The sequence below is a fragment of the Podarcis muralis genome, chromosome 4 (assembly GCF_964188315.1).
Source record: "Podarcis muralis chromosome 4, rPodMur119.hap1.1, whole genome shotgun sequence".
NCBI lineage: Eukaryota > Metazoa > Chordata > Lepidosauria > Squamata > Lacertidae > Podarcis > Podarcis muralis.
Window position 1 is genome coordinate 59,431 of NC_135658.1, and position 25,197 is coordinate 84,627.

Consider the following 25,197-nt stretch of genomic DNA (forward strand, 5'->3'; position numbering starts at 1 on the left):
AATTCTAGATCCACACGCCCTTTCACAGAGGGGACATTGGGTTCCGGGCGGGAGTTGATCACGGTGTGGATTTGCCAATGGTCAGGATGGGAGTTACAGCTCGGCAACATCTGGAGTGTCAAAGGTTCCCCATCTCTGGATTACGGGCACTGGCAGAGGAAGAGGGTAGTGGGGGGAGCTCACTGCCCCCAGCAGCGCAATCCCGGTGGGGTGCCATTGCAACTGGCCCCCGCCCATGCTGGGCACCACGCCCCTGCGGGCAGTGTGCCACGCCCCCGGGACACGTGCCACGCCCCCACCTGCTCTCCGCTCCCCCCCCCCCCGCTGCCAGAGCTTGAAGCTCCACCACCAATTACTGGATCTATCCAGAGATACCTACTGTATGTCCCCCACAAGGTCTTCCAGCATATTTGCATGCCAAGTGGCATCTATTCCCCCCCGCAAAAATAATAATGTTCTCTTTAATGGTGGAGGTTGAAATGATTGATAGCTATAACAGTGGTTACCAAAAGGTGCTTCTAGAGTCCTTCAGTCACAGGAACATATGTGTTATTAATGTAAGTATAAAATTTTTTATTGTAGCCAATGTAGCATCAGAGGTTAAGCAGATTTTAATATGTAGAAGTAGTCCATTAACAATGGGAAATGAGTATGTCCATCCACTTCCTGCCCCAAAATGATGAGTATAGCAAAGGGCAAGAATAAGAGGAAAAAAGCCTGACATAGTCTGCATGCCTCTAGACTGATTTCAGTAAAGTTGGTGCTAGGAAACAAGAAAAGTGAGTTTTACTCCTGTACTTCTCTGCTGTTCAATCTCAAACTACAGGGTCTTAGACTTACACAATAAATTGATATTGATATCTAAAAATATTGGTTTAGGGTAAACAAATGATGGTTTCAGTTGATTTTACTTCTTATTTCTGAAGTATCTGTGGATTTATATGTGTCAGAGACTGCCTCCAGGTCCCAGCTCACAGAAGACCAACGCTAGCCAGCAGAACTGTACAAAAGTCTTTATTGAAGTTTAGTTCCCATTTTCAAGCTCTAGCGTGCGTCTCTACGTCTAGACCCTAGACCAGCGAAGCCTCGTCTGAGTCTCCGCCCCCTGTACACCAGTTTAAGACTCTAGCCTTACTCCACCTTCTTCGTTTCTCCTTCCGCCTCTGGGTCCTACTACCCCCCGGGGTGCCTTCCTTCCTGGACGCCTCGGATGCGGACCCCTCGGACTCCTCCCCCTCTCTTCGGCGGGCTTTGGGACCCGGCTCCCTCTCCGGGCTGCTCATTGCGCCACCCTCTTGTACATTTGAACTTGGCGCGCGCGCGCTGCCCCTGACCTTCCTTTTGACCGTTTCCTCGCTCTCTGATGCAGGCGTGGCTAACCCTGACTCATGTCCTTCCGCTGACGGAAAGCTGCCTGCTGCCGATGCCTGGGACTCCTCCCCCCTACTGCTCTCCGGTGGGGAAGCTGGTCCCGATTTCCAACTGCTGCTCTCTGAGTCCCCTCTGGCTCCTCCTTCCTGAGTTGTTCCCTCTGGCAACCCCCTAGCTCTGACCACGGGAGCCCCTTTCTGTGAATCCTCTGATTCGCTGGAGAGACTTAGAGACCTCGGACGGCTATCATCGCTGACCTCTCCCTCGGATTCCTCTCCCTCGGTCTCTAATTCCTCCCTTTCCTGTCCCTCTGCTCCTGAACCCCTGACATCCATCCCCCCCTCGAAGCCCCCCCTTTCCCCCTCCCCTCCTTCCGGTGTGGGTACTGGGTGCTCCGTCGTAGCGGGGGTGCGTGCAGGATACAGATCGTCCCCCATGTACTCGTCGACGTCGCTCTCCTCTGCTTCCATCTCTCTGTCTCCGTGCTCGAACCCCACGTCTTCCCCCAACACGTCCATGTCCGTCTCGCCCCCCTCCCCCTCTTCGGGTGGTCCCAGCCAAGGACCCCTCAGCCACTTCCTGCGCCACTGCTCCTCTGGTCGATCGTCCCACCAATAAGAGCTGTCTGAGGCAGACCCCGGTGGCGAACCCACCCGGGAGCTCGTGACTGGGGCCTGTTCTTCGTCCGAGGCGAACCCCTGGAATGTGCTGGCCGAAAGAGTGGGTGTGAAGAGCCAGTCGTCGAAATACTCGGCTGGCATGGGCCTGTGTGGGAAGAGGGCATGAAACTCCTCTTTGAGCAGAGGCTCCTCCAAAGCATAGTCCGGTACCCAGCTGTTGGCACTGGCCGGGGTACCCTCTCTGGCTAGGAGATATTCTACTCCCTCTTCCCCCCATCTCGAGTCTAAAATCTCTGTGACCTCGTTGATGTGCCCCCTCCTTGGCGACCCCCCCTTCCTGGGCCCTTCTCTGAGCGGGTCTGGTGCTGTGCCTGGCTCCTGAAATCTATGAGGTGCTTTGTAGGGCGTGAGCACCGATCTATGGAACACCGGATGCATTCTGGAACCCTCCGGAAGAGCCAACCGGAAGGCCACTGGATTGACCTGTGCCTGGACTTGGTAAGGTCCTATCTGCTTATGCCCTAGCTTCTTCTTCGCTAACGATCTGGTCGGCACTGCTTGCGCTGCTAACCAGACCCAGTCTCCCACCTGTATGTCTTCCCCAACTCTTCTGTGTCTGTCGGCCTGCACTTTGTATGCGTGTTTTGCTAGTTCTAACTGCCTCCTGAGCTGTTCGTGGACTTCCTGCAACTCCGACGCTAAGGCTTCCGCTGCCTGTGGCTCCCCCTCCCCCACTCTCTCTAAACTCGGGAAGGTTCTGGGATGCCTCCCGTTGTTGGCGAAGAACGGCGTCACCCCCGTCGACACGTGCTTCGTATTGTTGTAAGCGAATTCGGCGAGTGGCAGGTAGTCCACCCATGTCGTGGGCTGCTGATTGGCGTAGCATCTCAGGTACTGCTGCATGATGGCGTTGACCCTCTCCGCTTGCCCGTTGGTCTGTGGGTGTCTCGCCGACGCCAAATTGACTTTGACATTCAGAATGCCCATCAGCTTCTGCCAGAAGTTCGAGATAAACTGTCGCCCCCGGTCGGAGAGAATAGACCGTGGCAGACCATGGACTTTGAACACGTGGTCTATGAACAGTTTGGCGGTCTGCTCTGCCGTGGCTACCTTCGCACACGGAATGAAGTGTGCCATCTTAGTAAACATGTCCACCACTACTAGCACTGCTGTCTTTCCCCTCGAGCTGGGCAGATCCGTGACGAAGTCCAGGGCCACCCTCTCCCACGGTTCAGACGGTGTCTGCAGCGGTTCCAGCAGTCCCGCCGGCGGTTTGTGAACTGACTTGGCCCTTTGGCAGGTGTCACATCTCGAGACGTAATCCGCTACTTCCCCCCGCATCTTGGGCCACCAAAAGTCTCTGGCTACTAGTTCGACAGTCTTTTCTTTGCCAAAGTGCCCGGCGGTGGGAGCGTCGTGTAGCTGCTGCAGTACCCTTGCGCGGAGGTCGTCTCCCGGCACGTAGAGTGCTCCCTTGTGGAGGAGCAGCCCATCTCGTATCTGGAACTCGTCGGCCTTCGCTGTGCCCTTGTGCACCTCCTCCATCTTGGCTTGTGCGAAGGGGTCTTCCCGCAGCGCGCGACGTACGGCGTCCAGGTCCACGGTTGCCGACGCGCATGCCCACGCTTCCGGTGCGAAAATGTGCTTGGCCGCCGACGGTGCCGCCTCCTCAAGGTATTGCGGCTTTCTGGACAATGCATCCGCCATCACGTTGTTGTCGCCTGGGATGTACTCTATCTTGAAGTCGAAATCCGCGAAGAACTCTGCCCATCTAATGTGTCTCTGGTTGAGGAACCTAGCCGTGCGCCAGTACTCCAGATTCTTGTGGTCCGTGTGGACCTGCACTGTGTGTCTGGCTCCGATAAGGAAGTGCCGCCATGCCTTGAACGCTGCATGGATGGCTAGCAACTCCCTGTCCCAGATGGTATAATTCTGCTCCGACTTGCTGAGCTTCCTCGAGTAGAAGGCGCACGGCCTCCAGTCCCCCTGCTGGTCTTGTTGCAACAGGACAGCTCCCACGGCTCTGTCTGAGGCGTCTGTCTCCACCCTCATGAGTCTGCTGGGATTCACATGCAGCAGCTGCTCTTCGGACGCGAAGAGACGCTTGAGTTTCTGAAAGGACTGCTCCGCTTGCTCCGTCCAGATGAATTTCTTCTTCTTGGAGCTGAGCGTGTCGGTGATGGCCGCTGTCTGCATGGCAAATCCCTTGATGAACTTGCGGTAAAAGTTGGCAAAGCCGACAAACCGCTGGACTTCCTTCCGATTGCGTGGGCTTTTCCAGTCTAAAACTGCGCGAACCTTGGCGCTGTCCATGGCGAGCCCCGTGTCCGACAACTTGTATCCCAGGAAATCCACCTCCGTCATGTCGAACTGGCACTTCTCCAGCTTGGCGTACAGCCTGTGCTCCTTCAGTCTCTGCAGAACTTCCCTGACATCCCTCTCGTGCACCTCTCGCGATTCTGAAAAAATCAGGATGTCGTCCAGGAAGCATACGCACTTCTTGTAAAGGAGCCCCGCCAGCACATGATGCATAAAGGCTTGGAAACAGTGAGAGCCATTTTGTAATCCGAAGGGCATAACTCTGTATTCGTAGGTGCCCAGTGGCGTGAACATGGCCGTCTTCCACTCATCGCCTTCGCGCATGCGAATCAGGTTGTACGCCCCACGTAGATCCAACTTGGTGAAAACGCGTCCTTTCCGCACCGTCGCGAGCAGGTCGTCTATCTTGGGCATGGGGAAGGCTGAGGGCTTGGTTTTCGAGTTTAAAATTCGATAGTCCACGACCAGCCTCCTTTGGGGCGTGTCCCGCTTCTTCACAAAGAATACTGGACTGCCTCCCACCGCTTTCGACTCCCGGATGAAACCACGCTTCAAATTGTGATCTATGAACTCCCTGAGTTCCTGCAGTTCATCCTCAGACATGGAGTACAGTTTCCCAGTTGGCAGCGTCGCCCCCGGCAGGAGGTCAATCTTGCAGTCATAGGGCCTGTGAGGAGGTAGCTTGTCCGCCTCCTTCTCGCAGAATACCTCCAAAAACTCCGCATACTTGAGGGGTACTGCTTGCAGCGTGCCCAACTGTAACTGCGGGTCTTCCTCTTCCCCTTCTGGGCTGGGTATAATGCAGTGTTCCGCACAGTAGGAGGAGCCAAAAGTCAGTTGGCGCTGGTACCAAGCCAATGCTGGGCTGTGCCTGTGCAGCCAACTCATGCCTAATACTACAGGCGTGTCTGACAGTTGGGTGACATTGAAGCTGATGACCTCCCGGTGATTCCCAATTTGCATCACCATCGGCGGCGTCTGCTGTACCACTTGCCCCCCTAGCAGTTCCCTGCCATCCACCGTGACAACCTTCAGGGGCAGCGTAGCTGGCAGTAACGCTACGTTGTGTTGTTGGATGAACTCCAGTCCTATAAAGTCTGCATTACTGCCAGAGTCAATTGTAATAGGCACTTCTAAGGTGAGTCCATTGGGCAGCTGGAGCGATGCGGTGAGCTGCACCACTGGTTTGGGTGGGAGGGGGTCTGTGGGCTGCAAAATCTCTGGGGACTTCCTCACTGACTCGTCTGGCTGGGCCCCAGTGCCTCCGTTTCCAGCCAGACTCCGTCGTTTCCCTGCTGTGGTTCTCTCTGCTGAGTTTTTTCCAGTACTGTCACTGAAGCTGCAGTGTGCTTGTGGAGCCTCTGGGGACACTCTTTCGCCATGTGCTGTCCACTATCACATATATAGCACTTCCTGTTCCCTCTAGGCAGCTTCGGTTTGACTGCTCCCGGTGTTAAGGCTCTGGTAGCTGAGTGAGCCCTAGCACCGCCAATCTCCATCTGCTCTTCGCCCCCTCCCTGTGGAGGCGTGGACTGCGCACGCGCTGCATCTCTGGGCAAGAGGGGGGGCACTCTCCCTGGTGTGCGTCCCCAACGCCCTTCTTCTTTGCTCCATGGGCGTTCTTCCTGCCTCACCCCAATCGATAGCGCTCTTTCCACCACTTGCTGAGTGGTTGTGGGTCTCTCTCCCCGTGCCATCTCATCCTTGATCTGTGGGCTCAATCCCTCCAAAAAAAGGTCTCTAACTGGCGGAGAATCCTTATCCCAATTCAGCGCGTTGACCAATGCAAAAAACCGGGAATGATACTGCCTGACGCTGGCTTTCCCTTGTCTTAGCCCAAATATGTCTTTCCGGGCAATGTCAATGTCTATGTTTGATAAGAAACAGGAATCCATTGCCTTAATGAATGCATTTGCGCTTTGGAGCGCTGGATCCTTATCCCTCCACAGATTGCGCAGCCATGCTTTCGCGTCCCCATGCAAATGGGACAGGATGAACCCCACTTTCTCTTGCTCATCTCTAAAGTCTCTATCCAACAGCTGCAGCGCAAACAGCACGTCTGCTCGGAAATTGGGGTACTGCTGCAAATTCCCATCAAAATGAGATACAATGCTGCCTCCTCTCTTCCCCAACCCAATCCCCTCGGATCTGGGTCCCGGTAGCCCCTGCTTCGCAAGCCCTTCCAACCTGGCTTGAAGATCTTTGCAGGCAGCCGCCGCTTCTTCCTCTCTCTTCCTGGATGCGACTATCTCAGCGCTGAGTTGTGTCACCGCTTCTTGCAGGGCAGCTATTTTCTGTTCTGTAGTCATCTCGCCTGACTTTTGTGAGCTCGCAAGGCACCAGTCTTCTGCCCTCCCTGCCTCGCTCCCGTAGCGATGCTTGAGGCGAAGAAAACCGATGAAAAATTGAGACGAGGCTTACTGTCAGAGACTGCCTCCAGGTCCCAGCTCACAGAAGACCAACGCTAGCCAGCAGAACTGTACAAAAGTCTTTATTGAAGTTTAGTTCCCATTTTCAAGCTCTAGCGTGCGTCTCTACGTCTAGACCCTAGACCAGCGAAGCCTCGTCTGAGTCTCCGCCCCCTGTACACCAGTTTAAGACTCTAGCCTTACTCCACCTTCTTCGTTTCTCCTTCCGCCTCTGGGTCCTACTACCCCCCGGGGTGCCTTCCTTCCTGGACGCCTCGGATGCAGACCCCTCGGACTCCTCCCCCTCTCTTCGGCGGGCTTTGGGACCCGGCTCCCTCTCCGGGCTGCTCATTGCGCCACCCTCTTGTACATTTGAACTTGGCGCGCACGCGCTGCCCCTGACCTTCCTTTTGACCGTTTCCTCGCTCTCTGATGCAGGCGTGGCTAACCCTGACTCATGTCCTTCCGCTGACGGAAAGCTGCCTGCTGCCGATGCCTGGGACTCCTCCCCCCTACTGCTCTCCGGTGGGGAAGCTGGTCCCGATTTCCAGCTGCTGCTCTCTGAGTCCCCTCTGGCTCCTCCTTCCTGAGTTGTTCCCTCTGGCAACCCCCTAGCTCTGACCACGGGAGCCCCTTTCTGTGAATCCTCTGATTCGCTGGAGAGACTTAGAGACCTCGGACGGCTATCATCGCTGACCTCTCCCTCGGATTCCTCTCCCTCGGTCTCTAATTCCTCCCTTTCCTGTCCCTCTGCTCCTGAACCCCTGACAATATGAAATTTCTTTCTTTGTTTCCTTAGAGAGTTTGGATAATTGTAATAAAATTTTCAATGAACTTAAGAACTGTAACATACCAAACAACATACAAAGTCAGATTTAACACACACACACTAATACATATTGTGAGTACAAATTATTATTCATTCCAAGTGGAATGAAAATCCAGTTAAATGGATTTACTTCTGCAATATTTTTACAGCCTGATTCCATATATGCCTTATCAAGCCCATTAAGTCTTAGGCTGCAATCTTATGCTCATTTACCTGGGACTAAATCCCAGTAAACTCAACCAGGGTTACTTCTGAGCACACATGCCTATGATGTCACTGTTAAACTCCTACAAATTACAAATTCTTGTCCTGGGAGTTCTTGAGAGACCTCCTGGGGTCATATGAACCAATCTGTTGTATATTTGTAATTCTAATACTAAGATATAAATTGATTTGTATGGTCCTGCTTGGTGTAACCTAACTTCCAGGGATGTTTGAAGGTCAATATTCCTGCTCAGTAGGTTCCTGCTCATTAATGCAGAACAAGAGAATTAAGAGTATTCAGCCATTGGCACCTTGCAAGGGACAACTGAGGACTGAAGACTCTGGGCAAAGATTAGCCATACCTTCACTCAAAAGCAATCCCGTCTCCTTAGGTAGGCTTGCTATACACCTTGGGCCTCCCCATCTCCCTCCCAGTAAGCAACAGTGACCCACAAAATGTTGGAATCTCCACTCGGGCGAGCTGATAAAGCTCATCTTCCAGCCGAGTCCTCTGGAATCGCCTCCGATGAATAATTAAGAACCTTGAGCCTTTGATGAGGCTCCAAGGCACGTTCCCCCATTCAGCAGAGAATCCAGGCAGCAGAAACGATGAGATTTATGGCTACATCACTATGCTTTATTTCTCACTACGCAGACAAAGAAAAATACATCCTCTACCTGTGAGAGCAGAGAGCAACCGAACAACTACGGAAGAAAGGAACAAAGGAAACAGGAAACCAGTAACGTCACATCTGTCTCCCATTCCCGTGAGACTTCCAACAGCCTGGACTGTCTCTGGAATGTAAACAGAGCCTTGTGACTCTGAGCAGCTGCTCAGTGGCAAAACAGAAACTGACACAAAATAGTGAAAATTATGTTGGGAAATGTGTGAATATTAGGAGAAAAATTGTATTAATTTTTGTGTGGAATTTTTATTTATTTATTTTTAACGAACTGGTGTGGAACAGGGCAAACTCAATTTAGGACTGGAAAAATGGGAAACAGAAATTGAAATTCATGGTTTTATCCATCTTTAGTTGCGTCTGATACTAACTAGACCTGTGACCAGAGGTCCCCCACCATTGATTTTAGGCTTTTGGGGTGATAACAAAAACTTCAAATAGCTCCTGAAAATGAATAATAAGCTAGTGAATATGATACAGAAGTGGCAAAATGTGATGCTTCAAACTGGTCAAAAAATCAGCCATATTCCTAATGTGTGGGTTTCTGAATGCTCTTTAAGGGCAGCCCCAGACAGAACACATTGCAGTAATCCAGCTTTGAGGTAATTAAGCTATGTGTAACCAGGGCTATGGCAGTGATCTGCCTTTTTCGGAAAAAAAGTGCACATAGTACATGTATCTGGAAGGACAGATCGTGAAGCTGAGGCTCCAGTACTTTGGCCACCTCATGAGAAGAGAAGACTCCCTGGAGAAGACCCTGATGCTGGGAAAGATGGAGGGCACAAGGAGAAGGGGGCGACAGAGGACGAGATGGTTGGATAGTGTTTTCGAGGTTACCAGCATGAGTTTGACCAAACTGCGGGAGGTAGTGGAGGACAGAGGTGCCTGGCGTGCTCTGGTCCATGGGGTCACGAAGAGTCGGAAACGACTAAATGACTAAACAACAACAAAAGTACATGTATGTGTAGTTTGACCTTGTGAAAGAGAAATGGCAAGTTTGTACATTCACAAGAGCTTGTTAGCCACTTTGGCATGTGTCAGGGGCTCAGGAGCAGAGGCGCAGGGGAGAGAGGAAATGGAGAGCGAAGGGGAAGAATCTGAGGGCAGCAGAGGGCAGAATGACAGTGACCCGAGAGATTCCATAAGCCTCTCCAGTGAATCAGAAGATTCCCAGAAGGGGGCGCCGATGGCCAGGGCAAGGGGGGTCCCAGGGGGGACACACCAGAAGCAGGGGGCCAGCGGAGACTCCCAAAGCAGTAGCTGGAAATCAGGGCCAGCTTCCCCACCAGAGCGTAGTGGGGGGGAAGAGCCCCATAGGTCAGAGTCAGTGTCTCCTCCGGCAAGCAGGGAGGAGGAGTCAGGCCCAGCTAGCGTCCCCGAAGAGGGAAGCAGCGACAGGAGCAGTATAACGGTCAGAAGGAAGGTGGCAGGCTGGGCGCGCGCGCCAAGTTCAAATGTACAGGCGCGCGGGACAGCAGGAAGCCCGGATTGGGAACCAGGTCCTAAAGCCCGCCGGAGGGAGGGGGAAGACTCGGGGGACTCAGCGTCAGAAGAGTCTAGAAAGGGGAAAACCCCGGCGGACAGGCGGACCCAGAGGAAGAGGGAGCAGAGAAAGAGGTGGAGCAAGCCTAGGGTCTTAAACTGGTGTTTGGGGGGAGGAGACTCAGACGGAGCTTCGGCAGTCTAGGGTTTAAGACGTAGAGCTGCGCGCCGTGGCTGTAAATGTGAAACTGAACTTCAATAAAGACTATTTAATATAGCAACGGACTGGCGTCGGTCCTCTGTGAGCTGGGACCTGGGGCAGCTCTGACAGCATGGAACTCCTTTATTTTCAGTTTTTATTTAAGTGTATTTCCAGCCAGGGATGGCTGTGAGCAGGATTCCTAGATGACCCCTTCCAACTTCATGATTATATGATTCTACATTTGATTTGTAAGTTGATATAACTTCTAAGGACTTTGGCTAATTTTTTAAGAAAATAAAAGTATTTTAATTCATAAGAATGAATTCATAACATAACCTTACACTGTGCATTTGTCACTACATTTGGCCTGAGCAAAAACTCAAGGAGGAGTTTATTTGTGTGGCAATGCCTCTGCATTCTTAGTAATGGTATATAATTATGATGTGGATGCCTGGAACTTTTGGACATATGGTAACAATGAAAAAGTAGTAAGAATAGATAATGTACTTTATTGGGCCAGCATATTAAAAACAATCATTGCAAATTGTTCTTCATTGTTGACAGGTTTAAAGAGACACATAAAGTACAAATATTTGCTGCATAAAATCACATTTTAAAAAATAAAATAAAATACACTGACATTCTACTCACTCATTACCACAAAGTCTATATACTTAGCAATGTGGGCATTGGATAACATTATGTCCCTGGTCCAGAGAAAGTTAGTCATGCCTAAGTCCTGCTGAAACCTATAAAAAATGTTAAGGGCAACCCTATGGAATCTTGTTTATATAAAGCATGTTTAGGAGTAGTACTCCAAGCCTTAAACCTTTTAAATTCACTTTACCATATAGTGAGAAGACAGGAGTACCTGGCGTGCTCTGGTCCATGGGGTCACGAAGAGTCGGACACGACTAAACGACTCAACAACAACAACCATATACTGAAATTTGTACACTTATTGAGGCTCTTATCACACTCGTTATAATTCCCATGTTACCCTTCCGTACTCTGATCTTTTAAGAGGTGGGTGAGAATGCAGCCCACTCTAATTTCTTATGAATCGTTAGATATCAGGGGCATTAATTAGGTATGTACCAGATCCAGGATGTGAGAGTAAGCAATGCGAGTAGGTGAAGGTAACACTGAAACTTGCTTTAGGTGTCTGCAAATACTGCAGTTGTTGTTGTTTAGTTGTTTAGTCGTGTCCGACTCTTCGTGACCCCATGGACCAGAGCACGCCGGGCACTCCTGTCTTTGTCCATGGAGTTTTCTTGGCAGGGATACTGGAGTGGCTTGCTGGTTCCTACTCCAAAATATTGCAGTACCTTTATGCTTTTCATCACTCCCGCTATTTTTCTCCGGCGGGAGTCTGGGCTGTACTCTCTCTCCCTCTGTGTTCCCTCAAGCACGGAAACAGCACTCGGAAGAACACAGGCAGCGCAACTTGGGCGTGTGCCTCCCATACAGAATGGGAGATGGACCTCCGCCCACACCGGACAAGGCGGCCATCACCACCTGTCCCCAAAACCCGCAGGCAGCCTGGCTTGGGGGGGAGGGGCATATGAGCTGTGCCTGCCATACATCTTCTTTTTCCAGGACACGTCCTCTTTTTCATGGGTATGTAAAATGAGAGTCGTCATAGCGATCCATAGTTAAAAGTAGCAGTCGGCAAATGTGTCCTCTTTCTTGCTCTTCAAAATATGGCAACCCTACCTGTACCCCGACTTGTGAGGGAAAAGTCTAAAGCGAGGAGGCAAGGGGAAGGGGACGGTTCCAGAAGGAGGAGAAGAGGTGCCTGATGTGAACTGAGGTCCAAGACGAGGACATCAGGACACCCATGAGTTGCAAACAGGCCCCGCAGCACCCGGATGACGGCTTGGGTAGTGGTGGAGGGCATCGGGGCCACCTCTAGCCATTTGGAATAGGTGTCCACCACTACCATAAAGGTTTGGCCGTGAACCCTCGACCAGGGTGCCTTGGGCATCTCCCAGGTGTTGCCTTTAGCTGGACAGAAACATTTCTCACTCATCACTCCTTTGCGGAGAAATTGGCTTTTGGTCCACTGGACCAAGACATCTGAGGGCTGTGAGCAAATCCATCTCTCTGAGCCTCAGCTTTCCTAAGGTCACAGACTGCGCTACATAAATATTTGCCTCATGGGAGTGTTTACCACAAAGACACTGGGTAAAATTGCAAAACATTTATTGGAGTGTGTCATACAAAAGGTTTCTACTCCAAAAAGGTATATCACAAATCATTGAAAAAGACAGAATTCACCATGTATACCAATAATAAGGGGGGGGGGGTTTGAAATGCAAAAGTTTAGACTACAGTTTCCTTCCAAAGGTGGGTAATGCCAACACCGTCTGCCACATTCGCTTTGAGCCTTTCCCGCTGCCCTGCAGAGCAGCTGCAACCCCTGCCCTTGGCACATAGGCTGCGAAGACAGAACCAAGAAAGCCTACCTCTCTTGCGCCTCCCCAGGCCACAGAAACAGACTGCTCACTCAGGAGGGACAAAGCAGGCCATTCTTCCTCTTCCCTGGGAACTCCTGGAGCTGCAGGGAACACAGCCCAGCAGCCCAGTGGCATTCCAAAGGAGGAAGCAAACTGTAAAAAGATGGTGGCAGTTCTGGCTGAATCAGGTTCTCTCTTTAAAAGGTGTACTAAGGAACCAACACCATTGAAAAAGAAAGAAAAATGAAAGGAGGAATAATTTGCAATATATAAAAATAGTTTCAGTCCTGGCCTTTGTTACAGGAAAATCCGAGGGCTCCCTTGGACGAAACAAAGACACCAACCAGAGCAAGTCAGAGCAAAACAGCAGCCAGTAGGCTTGGTCTTTATTAAAGGAAAGACTGTCGCGACAGGACTCCCACCGCCCACGAGGTGAAGCAAGATGGAAGCCCCGAACAATGGGAGACCCCAACTTTTATTAACCACTAATCCCCTTGACTACACCCCCAGAATTACATCATATTTACATCATGATTTTATTAAGGAACAGGAGGAGTCGAGGAGGAGCTACCCAGGTAATCTGAGTATCTTGACACCTGGCAGAGACCTCCTCTCCCCCCCTCACATGAGTCATTTCCAGGAACAAAGGAAAGGGCGAAGTCTTCCTGCCCCCTGAGGGGAATCCGGCCAGGGTCCTTTGTTGGAGTCTGTATGGAATACACTATCGTATGCAGTTTATTGTGTTTCTGATAGCATTTCGTCTGAGCCCATCACGATGGTTATCAAGGTTGCCCCGCCATCCGGAGAAGGGCCGTTGTGTACGTGACTGCGCGGTTCGAGGATTATGGCCGATCAATCCCAGTTCACCCCCCTTTGATAGTCCTTGTAATATGCAGTGTAATAAAAGTGATCCGGTGAAAATCCATGTTACGGCTGATTTTTGGTGAATTTATAAAGAATACAGTCACTGAAGTTCAAAGTACTTTCCCTTTCGGAAACAACTTGCAACATTTTGATTAGATCAGTCACGGTCAATTGAATTCGGAAACAATGAATTGAGAGCTGTCAAAAGGTGAGGGAGCAGACGCTCGTAGCCTGCAGTACCAGCGTGGCCGCCGCAAGGGGCGCTGTTCGACAATGCTGATTGGTTGAGGCGGCCGCCGTTTGACCTAGAGTTCGGTCGTCCGGTCTACTCTCAAAAAGGATAGGGCGGCGTGGAGCGCTAAAAGCAAAAAGCTGTCAAGCTAGCGCTTCCTTATTTACGGAAGGCTTTTAAGAGATGGCCCTCTAAAGGGACATCTCTAGGGTCAGGAAGAGGAGATACGTGTACGTGTGGATGAGGTGCTTGTGCAGTACGTGTTACTGAAGGGGGGGGGGGTGATTTCCGGCGACACCTTCAAAGGGGTAAAGCAGACCCCGGCAAGGCCCCTGAGTAGGAGCAGAAGGTGCGCTCCTTGCCGAAGCCCAGCAAGTCTGGGTCTCATCAGGGCCTGGTGGGTGACTGGGGGCCAAGGACCCTTCCAGGCCAGAGCACAAGAATAGCCCTGCAGGATCAGACCAGTCACCTCCTTGCAAACTTGGTGCAAACAAATTCGGATGAAAACTCAATTATTATTTTTTAAATAATTTTTATTAATTTTCCATTTAAACATATATAATCACATGATTATTATCCACTTTACTTCTTTGGCTCTTTACAGCCTGTCAGCTTCCTTCCCTCCCACCTCTTGGCTTTCAAAACTAACCTTATATCACAGCATTTTATATATTTTCCAATTCCAATGTAACTCATTACAGTCATACCTCAGGTTGAAGTAGCTTTGGGTTGAGCGTTTTCGGGTTGTGCTTCGCGGCGACCCAGAAGTAATGGAGCGCGTTACTTCCGGGTTTCGCTGCTCGCGCATGCGCATGCGCTCAAAATGACATCACGCGCTTGTGCGGAAGCGACGAATCGTGACCCGCGCACGTGCAGGTTGCGTTCACTGCAGGATGCGAATGGGGCTCCAGAACGGATCCCGTTCGCATCCAGAGGTATCACTGTACTAAATACATCAAAATTTAAATATATATAGAAAGGTTAAAAAAAATCTTTTTACAAGTCTTCAGATAACCCTACTAGTGTTGTTAATTGCTTACAGTGATCTTTCAAATATTGTATAAATTTACTCCAGTATTTTTGGATGTACTTGATCGTGTTGGTTTCAGATTTATCCCGTCAGCTTCGCCAGTTCCACAAAGTCCATCATTTTCATCCGCCATTCTTCTTTCACTGGTACTTCTTGTCATTTCCATTTTGGGGCTAAAAGGATTCTTGCCGCTGTTGTTCCATATATGAACAGTCTTTTATCTTTTTTCGTATCTCTTCACCTACTATACCCAGTAAAAAGACTTCTGGTTTTTTAACAAAAGTGTTTTAAAACATTTTCTTTAACTCGTTATATATCATTTCCCAAAAAGCCTTCACCTCTTTACAAGTCCACCACATATGGTAAAAGATACCTTCCTTTTCTTTGCATTTCCAACACTTGTTAGATCTTGTCTTATACATTTTACCAAGTTTTGATGGTGTTAAATACCATCTATACATCATTTTCATCACATTTTTTTAAGTGCACTACATGCAGTAAAGTTCATACCTTTATTCCACAGCCTTTCCCAAGATTCTAACTGAATATTATATCCAAAATCAGATGAAAGCTCAATTTGCAAGTCACTGACCTGTTCTACCTCCATGGTCCGTTTTGGAAAGGATTTCCCATTTTTCTTTGTTTGTTCTTCCTGGTTCCTCTGTCACTCCTGCTCTGCTGATCCACCTGCTATCCCCCCCCCCCCCCACTTTCTCTGGGTTCCAAAGACCTCTCCTTTTCCTCCCCACATAATCCATTTTCTTGGCTTTTTCAGGCCTCCCAACAGGGGCAGGCACAGTCGCTCCCTCCTTGACCTCTGCCTGTTCAGACAGGGAGGAACGGGGAGCTTTACCCCAGATGGGGAGGAAGGGGAAAGTTGTCAACACTGCCCATCTCCCTGAGCAGCCCAACAGGCTGAGGACTGGATTGGAATGGATTGATTGTATTTCTATACCACTTTCCATTCAAATAAATCCCAAAGTGGCTTACAAACAATAGAACATAACATCACAAATGCAGCATAAGGCATGTGAAATAATTAACAAGTCATCAATAAAATAAGCTGGATCCTCTGCAGCACCATGGCCTTGCCTACCCCAACCCACTCTTATTTTAGTATCTACGCCAATTGACAGGCTCAAAGGAGGGCCTGTACGAGTGGTTAGATGCAGGGATACCAATGAAAGATGTCAAAAGTGCCAGAATGACCAGTTCTAGTGCTTTATTCCAGAAAGGTGTATATTTGTGACATACCTGCACAGCCCCACTGCTGTTACAGACACGAGTAAGCCACCAGAGCAGTGAGAGGTCGTCATAACTTTTCTACAATGTGCTAATATATTAAGTAATACTTTTGCACAAAGTAGCGTATATCACTTTGGCGAGAACCTCCCTTTACTCCACCTGGCCAATGAGGGCATAGGTAGCAAATACTCAAGTCTTACAGATAGGTTCTTTTTCTGGGCCAAGAGCCCAGCACCCCAGCCCACACATAAGCATAGCGTCAAAGCAAGCCAATTTGCATATACCAGAGCAAATACATAAACATAGGTGAATTCATTACTTAAACAACTATCAATTAGTTTGGGGTTATCTTGACTACCACTATGGCATTTGCAGGCCTTCCAGAACAGTCTCACCTTTGGTTCAACGCTGGTTCCCATCCAATTCTACAATTCTGTGATTCTATGATTCTCCTCACTGTGAGTTCTTTGATGGGAAGTGAGATGGGAGTTCCGACTGAAGCTCTTTCCACATTCCGAGCACTGATATGGTTTCTCTCCTGTATGAACTCTTTGATGGGCCGTAAGATTGGCCCTCTTACTGAAGCTCTTGCCACATTCTGAGCAGTGATAGGGTTTCTCCCCTGTATGGATTCTTTGGTGAGCCATGAGATTGGCCCTCTGGTTGAAGCTCTTTCCACATTCCAAGCACAGATAGGGTTTCTCCCCTGTATGAATTATTTGATGGGAATTGAGACTTTCCTTCTGGGTGAAGCTTCTTCCACATTCAAAGCACTGATATGGTTTCTCCCCTGTATGAATTCTTTGATGGGAAGTGAGATTTTCCTTTCGTCTAAAAATCTTTCCACACTCTTCACACCGAAATGGTTTCTCCCCACAATGAATACTTTGATGTTGACGAAAGGTTTTGCTTGTATTAAAGCTCTTTCCACATTCCAAGCACTGATACGGTTTATCCCCTGTATGAATTATTTGATGGGAAATGAAACTTTCCTTCCAGGTGAAGCTCTTTCCACATTCTAAGCACTGATATGGTTCCTCCCCACTGTGAATTCTCCGATGGGAAGTGAGGTGAGTGTTCTGACTGAAGCTCTTTCCACATTCCAAGCACGTGTAGGGTTTATCCCCACGGTGAATATTTTGATGTCTATGGAAGCTTGTGCTTGTATTAAAGCTCTTCCCACATTCCAGACAATGATATGGTTTCTCCCCAGTATGAATTCTTTGATGGGAAGTGAGATTTTCCTTCTGACTGAAGCTCTTTCCACATTCCGAGCACTGATAAGGTTTCTCCCCAGTATGAATTCTTTGATGGGAAGTGAGATGGGAGTTTCGAATGAAGCTCTTTCCACATTCCAAGCACTGGAAAGGTTTCTTCCCAATAGGATTTCCATGACTGGAAATGGAATGGGATCTCTGACTGAAATTCTCTCCACCCTCTGAATATTTTGATTGTCTCTCCACTGTGTGTATTTTGCTGTGGTCTCCCTTGTTCTTAATTTCCAAATCATCACCACCTGCAACAAACAGCGAAATAGATTAAAGCCTTGGGAAGAAATGGAGCCTCAAAGTATTGAACAATGCTAATTAATGCTATTTATGAGAACCTGAGATTTGAAAAACCTAGCTCTTTCCTGGGATGGGGTTTATTTGGCCCATTAATGGAATCTGCTGTCTCTTTGTTCAACCAAAAATAGACAGAAGCTACTCTGTAGTCTACATTTATCAGTTCAGACCAGGCTGATCATGGTTTAAAAAGGAATAACCGGAGGAAGAATATTCACAGACCAAACAGCAGACAGCCCTTCATTCCAGGCTGTGGAAGGGTTAGAATTCCAGATGCTGTAGGTGGTGCTGTTGAGCTCCTTTAAGATACTGGAGGTTCCTCACTTAGGAATATGTATTGAATTTCAAAACACATGTGATCCAACAGGGAGCCTTACCGAGAGAGTCCATGATCCCACAAACAGCTACTTCTTCAAAGCACAAAGGACCCTAAAAGACAAAGAAAAATGTCATTCTCTTAGCATAAACATTATCTCCAACACATTGTTCTGTTGTTTGCTATGTTGTTTTAATAGGATTCTTTTGCTGCACATTTTAATTGTGCATGCTTTTTTTAACATCTTTGTGAAAATGGCTGAAACTCCACATGGTGTTATTCTAATCATTCTGTCTGAGCAAGCCATGTGATGTTCTGGGGACTGAGGTACCCTCCCGATGCCCTTAGCCAATGTCAAGGGGCACATGGGGGCACAGGGAGGTAGAGGATTTTGGGAGACGCCCCATTGTGCAAGTGATGGAGCTGGTTATGTGAATCCTGACCACTGGATTTATTTTTTATGGTTTGTCAACTGCTTAGAAGAGAGATTCGCTCAGGCCCGGAGGAACCCTGGCTGCCCCACTGCTCAGCCTATGTCACCTCATTGCTCCTTCACCCTACTCCACAACCACTTCTTCCCATCTACCACCATGAAAAGATGAATGGGGAGGGGACTGGGGGCTGTGCAACAACCTTTGATAACACATTCAGCTTTACCTGCAGCAATTGCATGTTGATTGCCCTCTTAAAAGACAAAGTCCAGCAACTGGAGGAACGTGTAGCTACGCTCCAAAGAATTAGAGAGCTGGAACTCTTCTTGGAAGCAACAGAGCACACCGTCTCCACCAAGGAAGAGACAGGGGACTCCCCTGAGAAGGTGGCTAGTTCACCAACACAGGAGCCAGATATATGGAGAAACGTGACTCAAAGAAGTAGGAGGCCCAGGGTTCGCTCTGATTGTTTAGAAATACGCAATCGCTTTGAGGTCCTTTCCCCTAGCATGGAAGACGAAGAGCAGACTCCATTTGAGGATCTCTCCCTCATTACAGTCGATCAGGTATATGAAGACGAGGAGCAAAGGCAGTCCTCTGGGAATGTCCAGGCGACCTTGGAACCGACAGCTCACAGAAGAACCCCGACCAGACCTAAGAGGAGGCGTGTAGTGGTGATAGGGGATTCCCTACTGAGGGGAACAGAAGCAGTGATCTGTGGGCCTGACAAGATGTCTCGGGAAGTGTGCTGTCTCCCCGGGGCTAAGATCCAAGATGTAACTGAACGACTGCAAGGAATCATAAAACCCACTGACAAATACCCCTTCCTCTTGGTTCATGTGGGAACCAATGACACTGCAAGCAATAGCCTCCAGAAGATCAAAAGAGATTATGAGGCTCTGGGCAGGAAATTGAAGCAATTAAATGCACAAATTGTCATCTCATCTGTCCTCCCAGTTGAACGACGTGGCCCAGGGAGAGAGGGAAAAATAGTGGAAGTGAACAACTGGCTTCGCAAATGGTGCAAACAGGAACGGTTTGGATTCTTAGATCACGGAATGCAGTTTCTTGAAGATGGACTTCTGGCAAGCAATGGGCTGCACCTCACAACGGTTGGGAGGAATGTTTTTGCAAAAAATCTCAGAAACCTCATCAGGAGGGCTTTAAACTGACTAATGTGGGGGAGGGAGACAGTGCTCCTGAAGGTAGGAGTCTATCAATTGATGAAGATGATCATCCAAATGTCATAGACCGAATGGAGCAAAGAGCATGCAGACCTAGTGGTGGGAGGAGAAAATCCTTAAATAAGAGACACGGGGGAATGATTAATGGACTTCAATGTCTGTACACTAATGCGCAAAGCATGGGAAATAAACAAGATGAGCTTGAGCTCCTGGTACAGCAAACTAAATATGACATAATAGGAATCACTGAAACCTGGTGGGATAAATCCCATGATTGGAATGTAATAATGGAGGGATACAATCTATTTCAAAGAAACAGACCAGACAAGAAAGGAGGAGGAGTGGCGTTATATGTCAGGGATGTGTATACCTGTGAAGAGATCCAAGATTTAGAACCTCAAAGCCAAAGTGAGAGCATTTGGGTCAAAATTAAGGGAGAGAAGAATAACAGTGACCTCATTGTGGGAGTTTACTATAGATCCCCAAGCCAAACGGAGGACATAGATGATGCCTTCCTGGAACAGATGGCCAAGCATGCAAAAGGAAGGGAGATAGTAGTAATGGGGGACTTCAATTACCCGGATATTTGTTGGATGTCAAACTCAGCCAAGAGCATAAGGTCAAACAGATTCCTCACTGCCCTTGCAGACAACTTCATTGTCCAGAAAGTGGGAGAAGCAACAAGAGGAACAGCCATTTTAGATCTGGTCCTAACCAATGTTGATGACCTGGTTAGTGGGGTAGAAGTGGAAGGATCATTAGGCGCGAGTGATCATGCTCTTCTGAAGTTTACTATACAGCGGAAAGGAGCAGCCAAGCATACTAGGACTCAATTTCTCGACTTTAAGAAAGCCGACTTCATAAAGCTTAGGGAAGTGCTGGGTGAGATCCCATGGACAGTAATACTAAAAGGAAAGGGAGTTCAAGATGGCTGGGAGTTTGTTAAGAGGGAGATAGTAAAAGCACAACTTCAGGCAATACCAATGAGACGGAAACATGGAAGGTGCCTAAAGAAGCCAGGGTGGCTATCTAAAGAACTTTTAACTGAGTTAAGATTTAAAAAGGATGTGTACAAAAAATGGAAAAGGGGGGAAACCACCAAAGAGGAATTCAAACAAATAGCCAGCACGTGTAGACACAAAGTCAGAAAAGCTAAAGCACAAAATGAACTCAGGCTTGCTAGAGAGGTTAAAAGCAACAAAAAAGGCTTTTATGGGTATGTTCGTAGCAAAAGGAAGAACAAAGAAACCGTGGGGTCACTCAGAGGAGAAGATGGTGAAATGCAAACAGGGGACACAGAAAGGGCTGAACTCCTCAATGCCTTCTTTGCCTCAGTCTTCTCCGATAAAGAAAACAATGCCCGACCTGAAGAATTTGGAGCAAATGATTCAGCAGAGGAAACACAGCCCAGAATAACTAAGGAGATAGTACAAGAATACTTGGCTAGTCTAGATGTATTCAAGTCTCCAGGGCCAGATGAACTGCATCCAAGAGTATTAAAAGAACTGGCAGATGTGATTTCAGAACCACTGGCAGTCATCTTTGAGAATTCCTGGAGAACAGGCGAAGTCCCGGCAGACTGGAGGAGGGCAAATGTTGTCCCTATTTTCAAAAAGGGGAAAAGAGAGGACCCAAATAATTACCGCCCAGTCAGTCTGACATCAATACCAGGGAAGATTCTGGAGCAGATCATTAAGCAAACAGTCTGTGAGCACCTAGAAAGGAATGCTGTGATCACCAATAGTCAGCATGGATTTCTGAAAAATAAGTCATGTCAGACTAACCTGATCTCGTTTTTTGACAGAATTACAAGCCTGGTAGATGAAGGGAACGCAGTGGATGTAGTCTACCTTGATTTCAGCAAGGCATTTGACAAGGTGCCCCATGATATTCTTGTAAAGAAGCTGGTAAAATGCGGTCTTGACTATGCTACCACTCAGTGGATTTGTAACTGGCTGACTGACCGAACCCAAAGGGTGCTCATCAATGGTTCCTCTTCATCCTGGAGAAGAGTGACTAGTGGGGTGCCACAGGGTTCTGTCTTGGGCCCGGTCTTATTCAACATCTTTATCAACGACTTGGATGATGGACTCAAGGGCATCCTGATCAAATTTGCAGATGACACCAAACTGGGAGGGGTGGCTAACACCCCAGAGGACAGGATCACACTTCAAAACGACCTTGACAGATTAGAGAACTGGGCCAAAACAAACAAGATGAATTTTAACAGGGAGAAATGTAAAGTATTGCACTTGGGCAAAAAAAATGAGAGGCACAAATACAAGATGGGGGACACCTGGCTTGAGAGCAGTACATGTGAAAAGGATCTAGGAGTCTTGGTTGACCACAAACTTGACATGAGCCAACAGTGTGACGCGGCAGCTAAAAAAGCCAATGCAATTCTGGGCCTCATCAATAGGAGTATAGCATCTAGATCAAGGGAAGTAATAGTGCCACTGTATTCTGCTCTGGTCAGACCTCACCTGGAGTACTGTGTCCAGTTCTGGGCACCACAGTTCAAGAAGGACACTGACAAACTGGAACGTGTCCAGAGGAGGGCAACCAAAATGGTCAAAGGCCTGGAAATGATGCCTTATGAGGAACGGCTAAGGGAGCTGGGCATGTTTAGCCTGGAGAAGAGGAGGTTAAGGGGTGATATGATAGCCATGTTCAAATATATAAAAGGATGTCACATAGAGGAGGGAGAAAGGTTGTTTTCTGCTGCTCCAGAGAAGCGGACACGGAGCAATGGATCCAAACTACAAGAAAGAAGATACCACCTAAACATTAGGAAGAACTTCCTGACAGTAAGAGCTGTTCGACAGTGGAATTTGCTGCCAAGGAGTGTGGTGGAGTCTCCTTCTTTGGAGGTCTTTAAGCAGAGGCTTGACAACCATATGTCAGGAGTGCTCTGATGGTGTTTCCTGCTTGGCAGGGGGTTGGACTCGATGGCCCTTGTGGTCTCTTCCAACTCTATGATTCTATGATTCTATGATTCTATGATTTAATTCTTGTTTTAAAAGAGCTGCTGGGGTTGTCCATTCATTTCCAGACCCAATTCAAAGTGCTCACGTGAGCTGTTCACTTAAGCCCTCAAATATCTCCTTCTCCACACTCTTGGGTGCTCAGTTGGCAAAGGGGGCTCTCTTGGGAGTTTCACCACCCTCTGCATTTTAGGTGAAGTGGTAGCCCAAAACAGCACATCCTTGTGGCAGGGCCTCCGCACTCGTAGCCAAGTAAGATTGTCCTCCATAAACACAGTTTTTATTGTGAGTCCATAAGTGACTGTGGAGGCCAATTCTGGATCCACACGTCCTTCCACGATGGGGACATAGGTTTCTGGGCCCTCCAAGTGAACCATTCATAGTGGGATCAGGTGTTAAACAGGATTGTGTTATCACCCGAACTCTATTCAGTACTTTCATTGCCATGATCCTAGCACCTGGTACCTTCCCCTCTTCACTATGGCCTCTGACACTGGAGACTTGTGCTTTCAGGACCCACCCTATTGCTCTGACTGTCATTTGTTTTCACTCTTGTTAATACGAAGGTTTAAAATGGTTGTAACCTGCCCTGGGCAATAAATGTAGTAGTAGTGATAGCAATACTCACAATAACAACCAGAACAATAATAATATAAAGCCTCAAGTGTGTGTGTTGGGGGGGGGGGATAAAGCCTCAAGATACATATACAGTAGACAGCTTTGTGGGCAGCATGGAAGATATTTGAATGAAATGGGAAACTGACATAGAAACCTCAATAAGTGAAAAAACATGGGAATCTATATGGCGTAATCCATCTCTAAAAACAATTTCAGCTCACCTCCAGGAAATGTCCCTTAAAATTATCTTTTGGTGACTTTGCACTCCCCCCCACCCCGCCTTGCAAAGATCAATCCGTCCAGCTCACCATTATGCTGGGAAAGTTGTGGAGAATGAGGTTCCTACTTCCATGGTTGGTGGGAGTGTACTGTGGTCCATGCCTTTTGGCAAAAAGTTTTTCACCTGACCTCCAAAATTACCAAACAATATATCCCTCCTAATTTGGCACTTGCTTTATTATCACTACATTTGACCCCAAACTCCAACCTTAATCTAAAAAATAAATTTCTTTCCTGTTCACAGCAGCTAAACTAATAATTTCCCAACGACGGAAGGAAACCTCTAATATAACCAATAGAGGCTTGGGTTAATAATATCTGGAGTGCTGCTCTATCAGAACGCTCCACATACCATTGGTGACTAATCAAGGGCATCTCCCCCCCCCCCCCCCAAAAAAAAGACACATATAGAGCCTCAAGAAGACAGGGAGGAGCCTCTTGGGATTTGCAGTTTTTCTCCCTTTTCAGGTTTTGATTTTTAAAGCCATCTGGGTTGGTGACCATCGCTGCTTCCTGCAGGAGGGAGTTGCATAGTTTAACTCGGCACCCTTTCTTTTTTCTGCCCTCCATCTTCCAACAGTCTTTCCATATTTGTTGCAGAGGTCAAGTTTTCGTTTCTTTTTCTTGCATGGAACAGTCTCCCTAGGGAGGTTGTGGACTCTCCTTCCTTGGAGCTTTTAAGCAGAGGTTGGATGGTCATTTGCCATGGATGCTTTAGTTGAGGTTCCGGCATTGCAAGGGGACTAGATGACCCACGGAATCCCTTCCAACCCTACAATTCTGTGGTTCTATCATCTTATGCCCCAAAGTTTCTGTCCCGCTACAATCTCAATTTCGCTTACAGTGGTACGGTACCTCGGGTTACAGACGCTTCAGGTTACAGACTCCGCTAACCCAGAAATAGTACCTCAGGTTAAGAACTTTGCTTCAGGATGAGAACAGAAATTGTGCAGCAGCGGCGCAGCGGCAGGCCCCATTAGCTGAAGTGGTGCTTCAGGTTAAGAACAGTTTCAGGTTAAGAACGGACCTCCGGAACGAATTAAATACTTAACCCGAGGTACCACTGTATTTGCATGCTGTCTTTCCCCTGACCCAAAGACCCTCACTAAAGCGGAAAGCAGCGTATTGATCCAAAGGCAGACAGAGTTGCAAAGCTCCTGTCAACTCGCTCGCTCCCTGAGCCTTTGCAGAGGAGAAGCGGGCAGCAACCTCTGCTCCCGGCCTTGCTTTGAGGGGGTTGGACCCCTGGAGTCCCTTCCGGACTCTATGCACAGCGCCCAGCCCCCTGCATGAGCTGAGCTGGCCCCATGCATCCTCCCTAGCGACCCCCCGAAACCCCAGTGCACCCTATGGGGGGAGACAGCTAAGACTCACCAGGTCCCAGATGGCGGCGCCGAGGCAGCATTTGCAGAGCGCAGAGACAAAAGCTGCGCCCCTTGCAGGAAGAGGCCGGGAGGGAGGGGCTTTTGCTCGGGAGGACCAGCCCCCTTTCTTTCCTGTCATCTCTAGGAACCCAGCTCAGTACACGGAGCTCCCCCATCTCTTCCTCTCCGCAGTTCTTTCTCGAGAGAGGGAGAGGGAGAGAGAGAGAGAGAGAGAGGGGACGCAACACACCAGGAGGAACCACACTCCAGGGATGTCTGATGGGGGGAGCCTCTTGGTTGGCCTTCTGAGCTGTTCGCTCCTTTGGCCGGAAGCAGGAGGAGAACAGCTTGCAGTGAGAAACGCTCTGCAAGAAGCAGGAAACCTCATCCCAGAATCTTTGAAGGAGAGAGTTGAAAGGGACGCTGAGTGCCATCTAATATCCTTCCACCTGAAAGTGTGTGGTGGGCCAAAGGGCCACAAGAAATCTTCTTCTTTGGCGATCACTCG

The 25,197-nt window shown here is 48.7% G+C and overlaps 1 protein-coding gene across 2 annotated transcripts in view; it reads right to left on the bottom strand.

The window, feature by feature from the left end:
* LOC114595135 (uncharacterized) overlaps positions 1–24,901 on the bottom strand; it is a 27,924-nt gene extending 3,023 nt beyond the window's left edge. Inside the window, exons 1-4 of one of the 2 annotated variants that reach the window (XR_013392480.1) lie at positions 24,700–24,900; positions 17,891–17,942; positions 13,972–17,464; positions 10,608–12,869 (exon numbers count right to left, since the gene is read on the bottom strand). Coding sequence is in view for 1 of the 2 variants with exons in the window: in XM_077926781.1 (XP_077782907.1) it covers positions 16,374–17,464; positions 17,891–17,942; positions 24,700–24,828 (1,272 nt within the window). In the remaining variant the exon portion in view is untranslated. Of the gene's footprint in view, positions 1–10,607; positions 12,870–13,971; positions 17,465–17,890; positions 17,943–24,699 lie in introns of those variants that run through there. The other variant, XM_077926781.1, reaches the window with a different exon arrangement.
* Between the last annotated feature and the right edge of the window lie 296 nt (positions 24,902–25,197).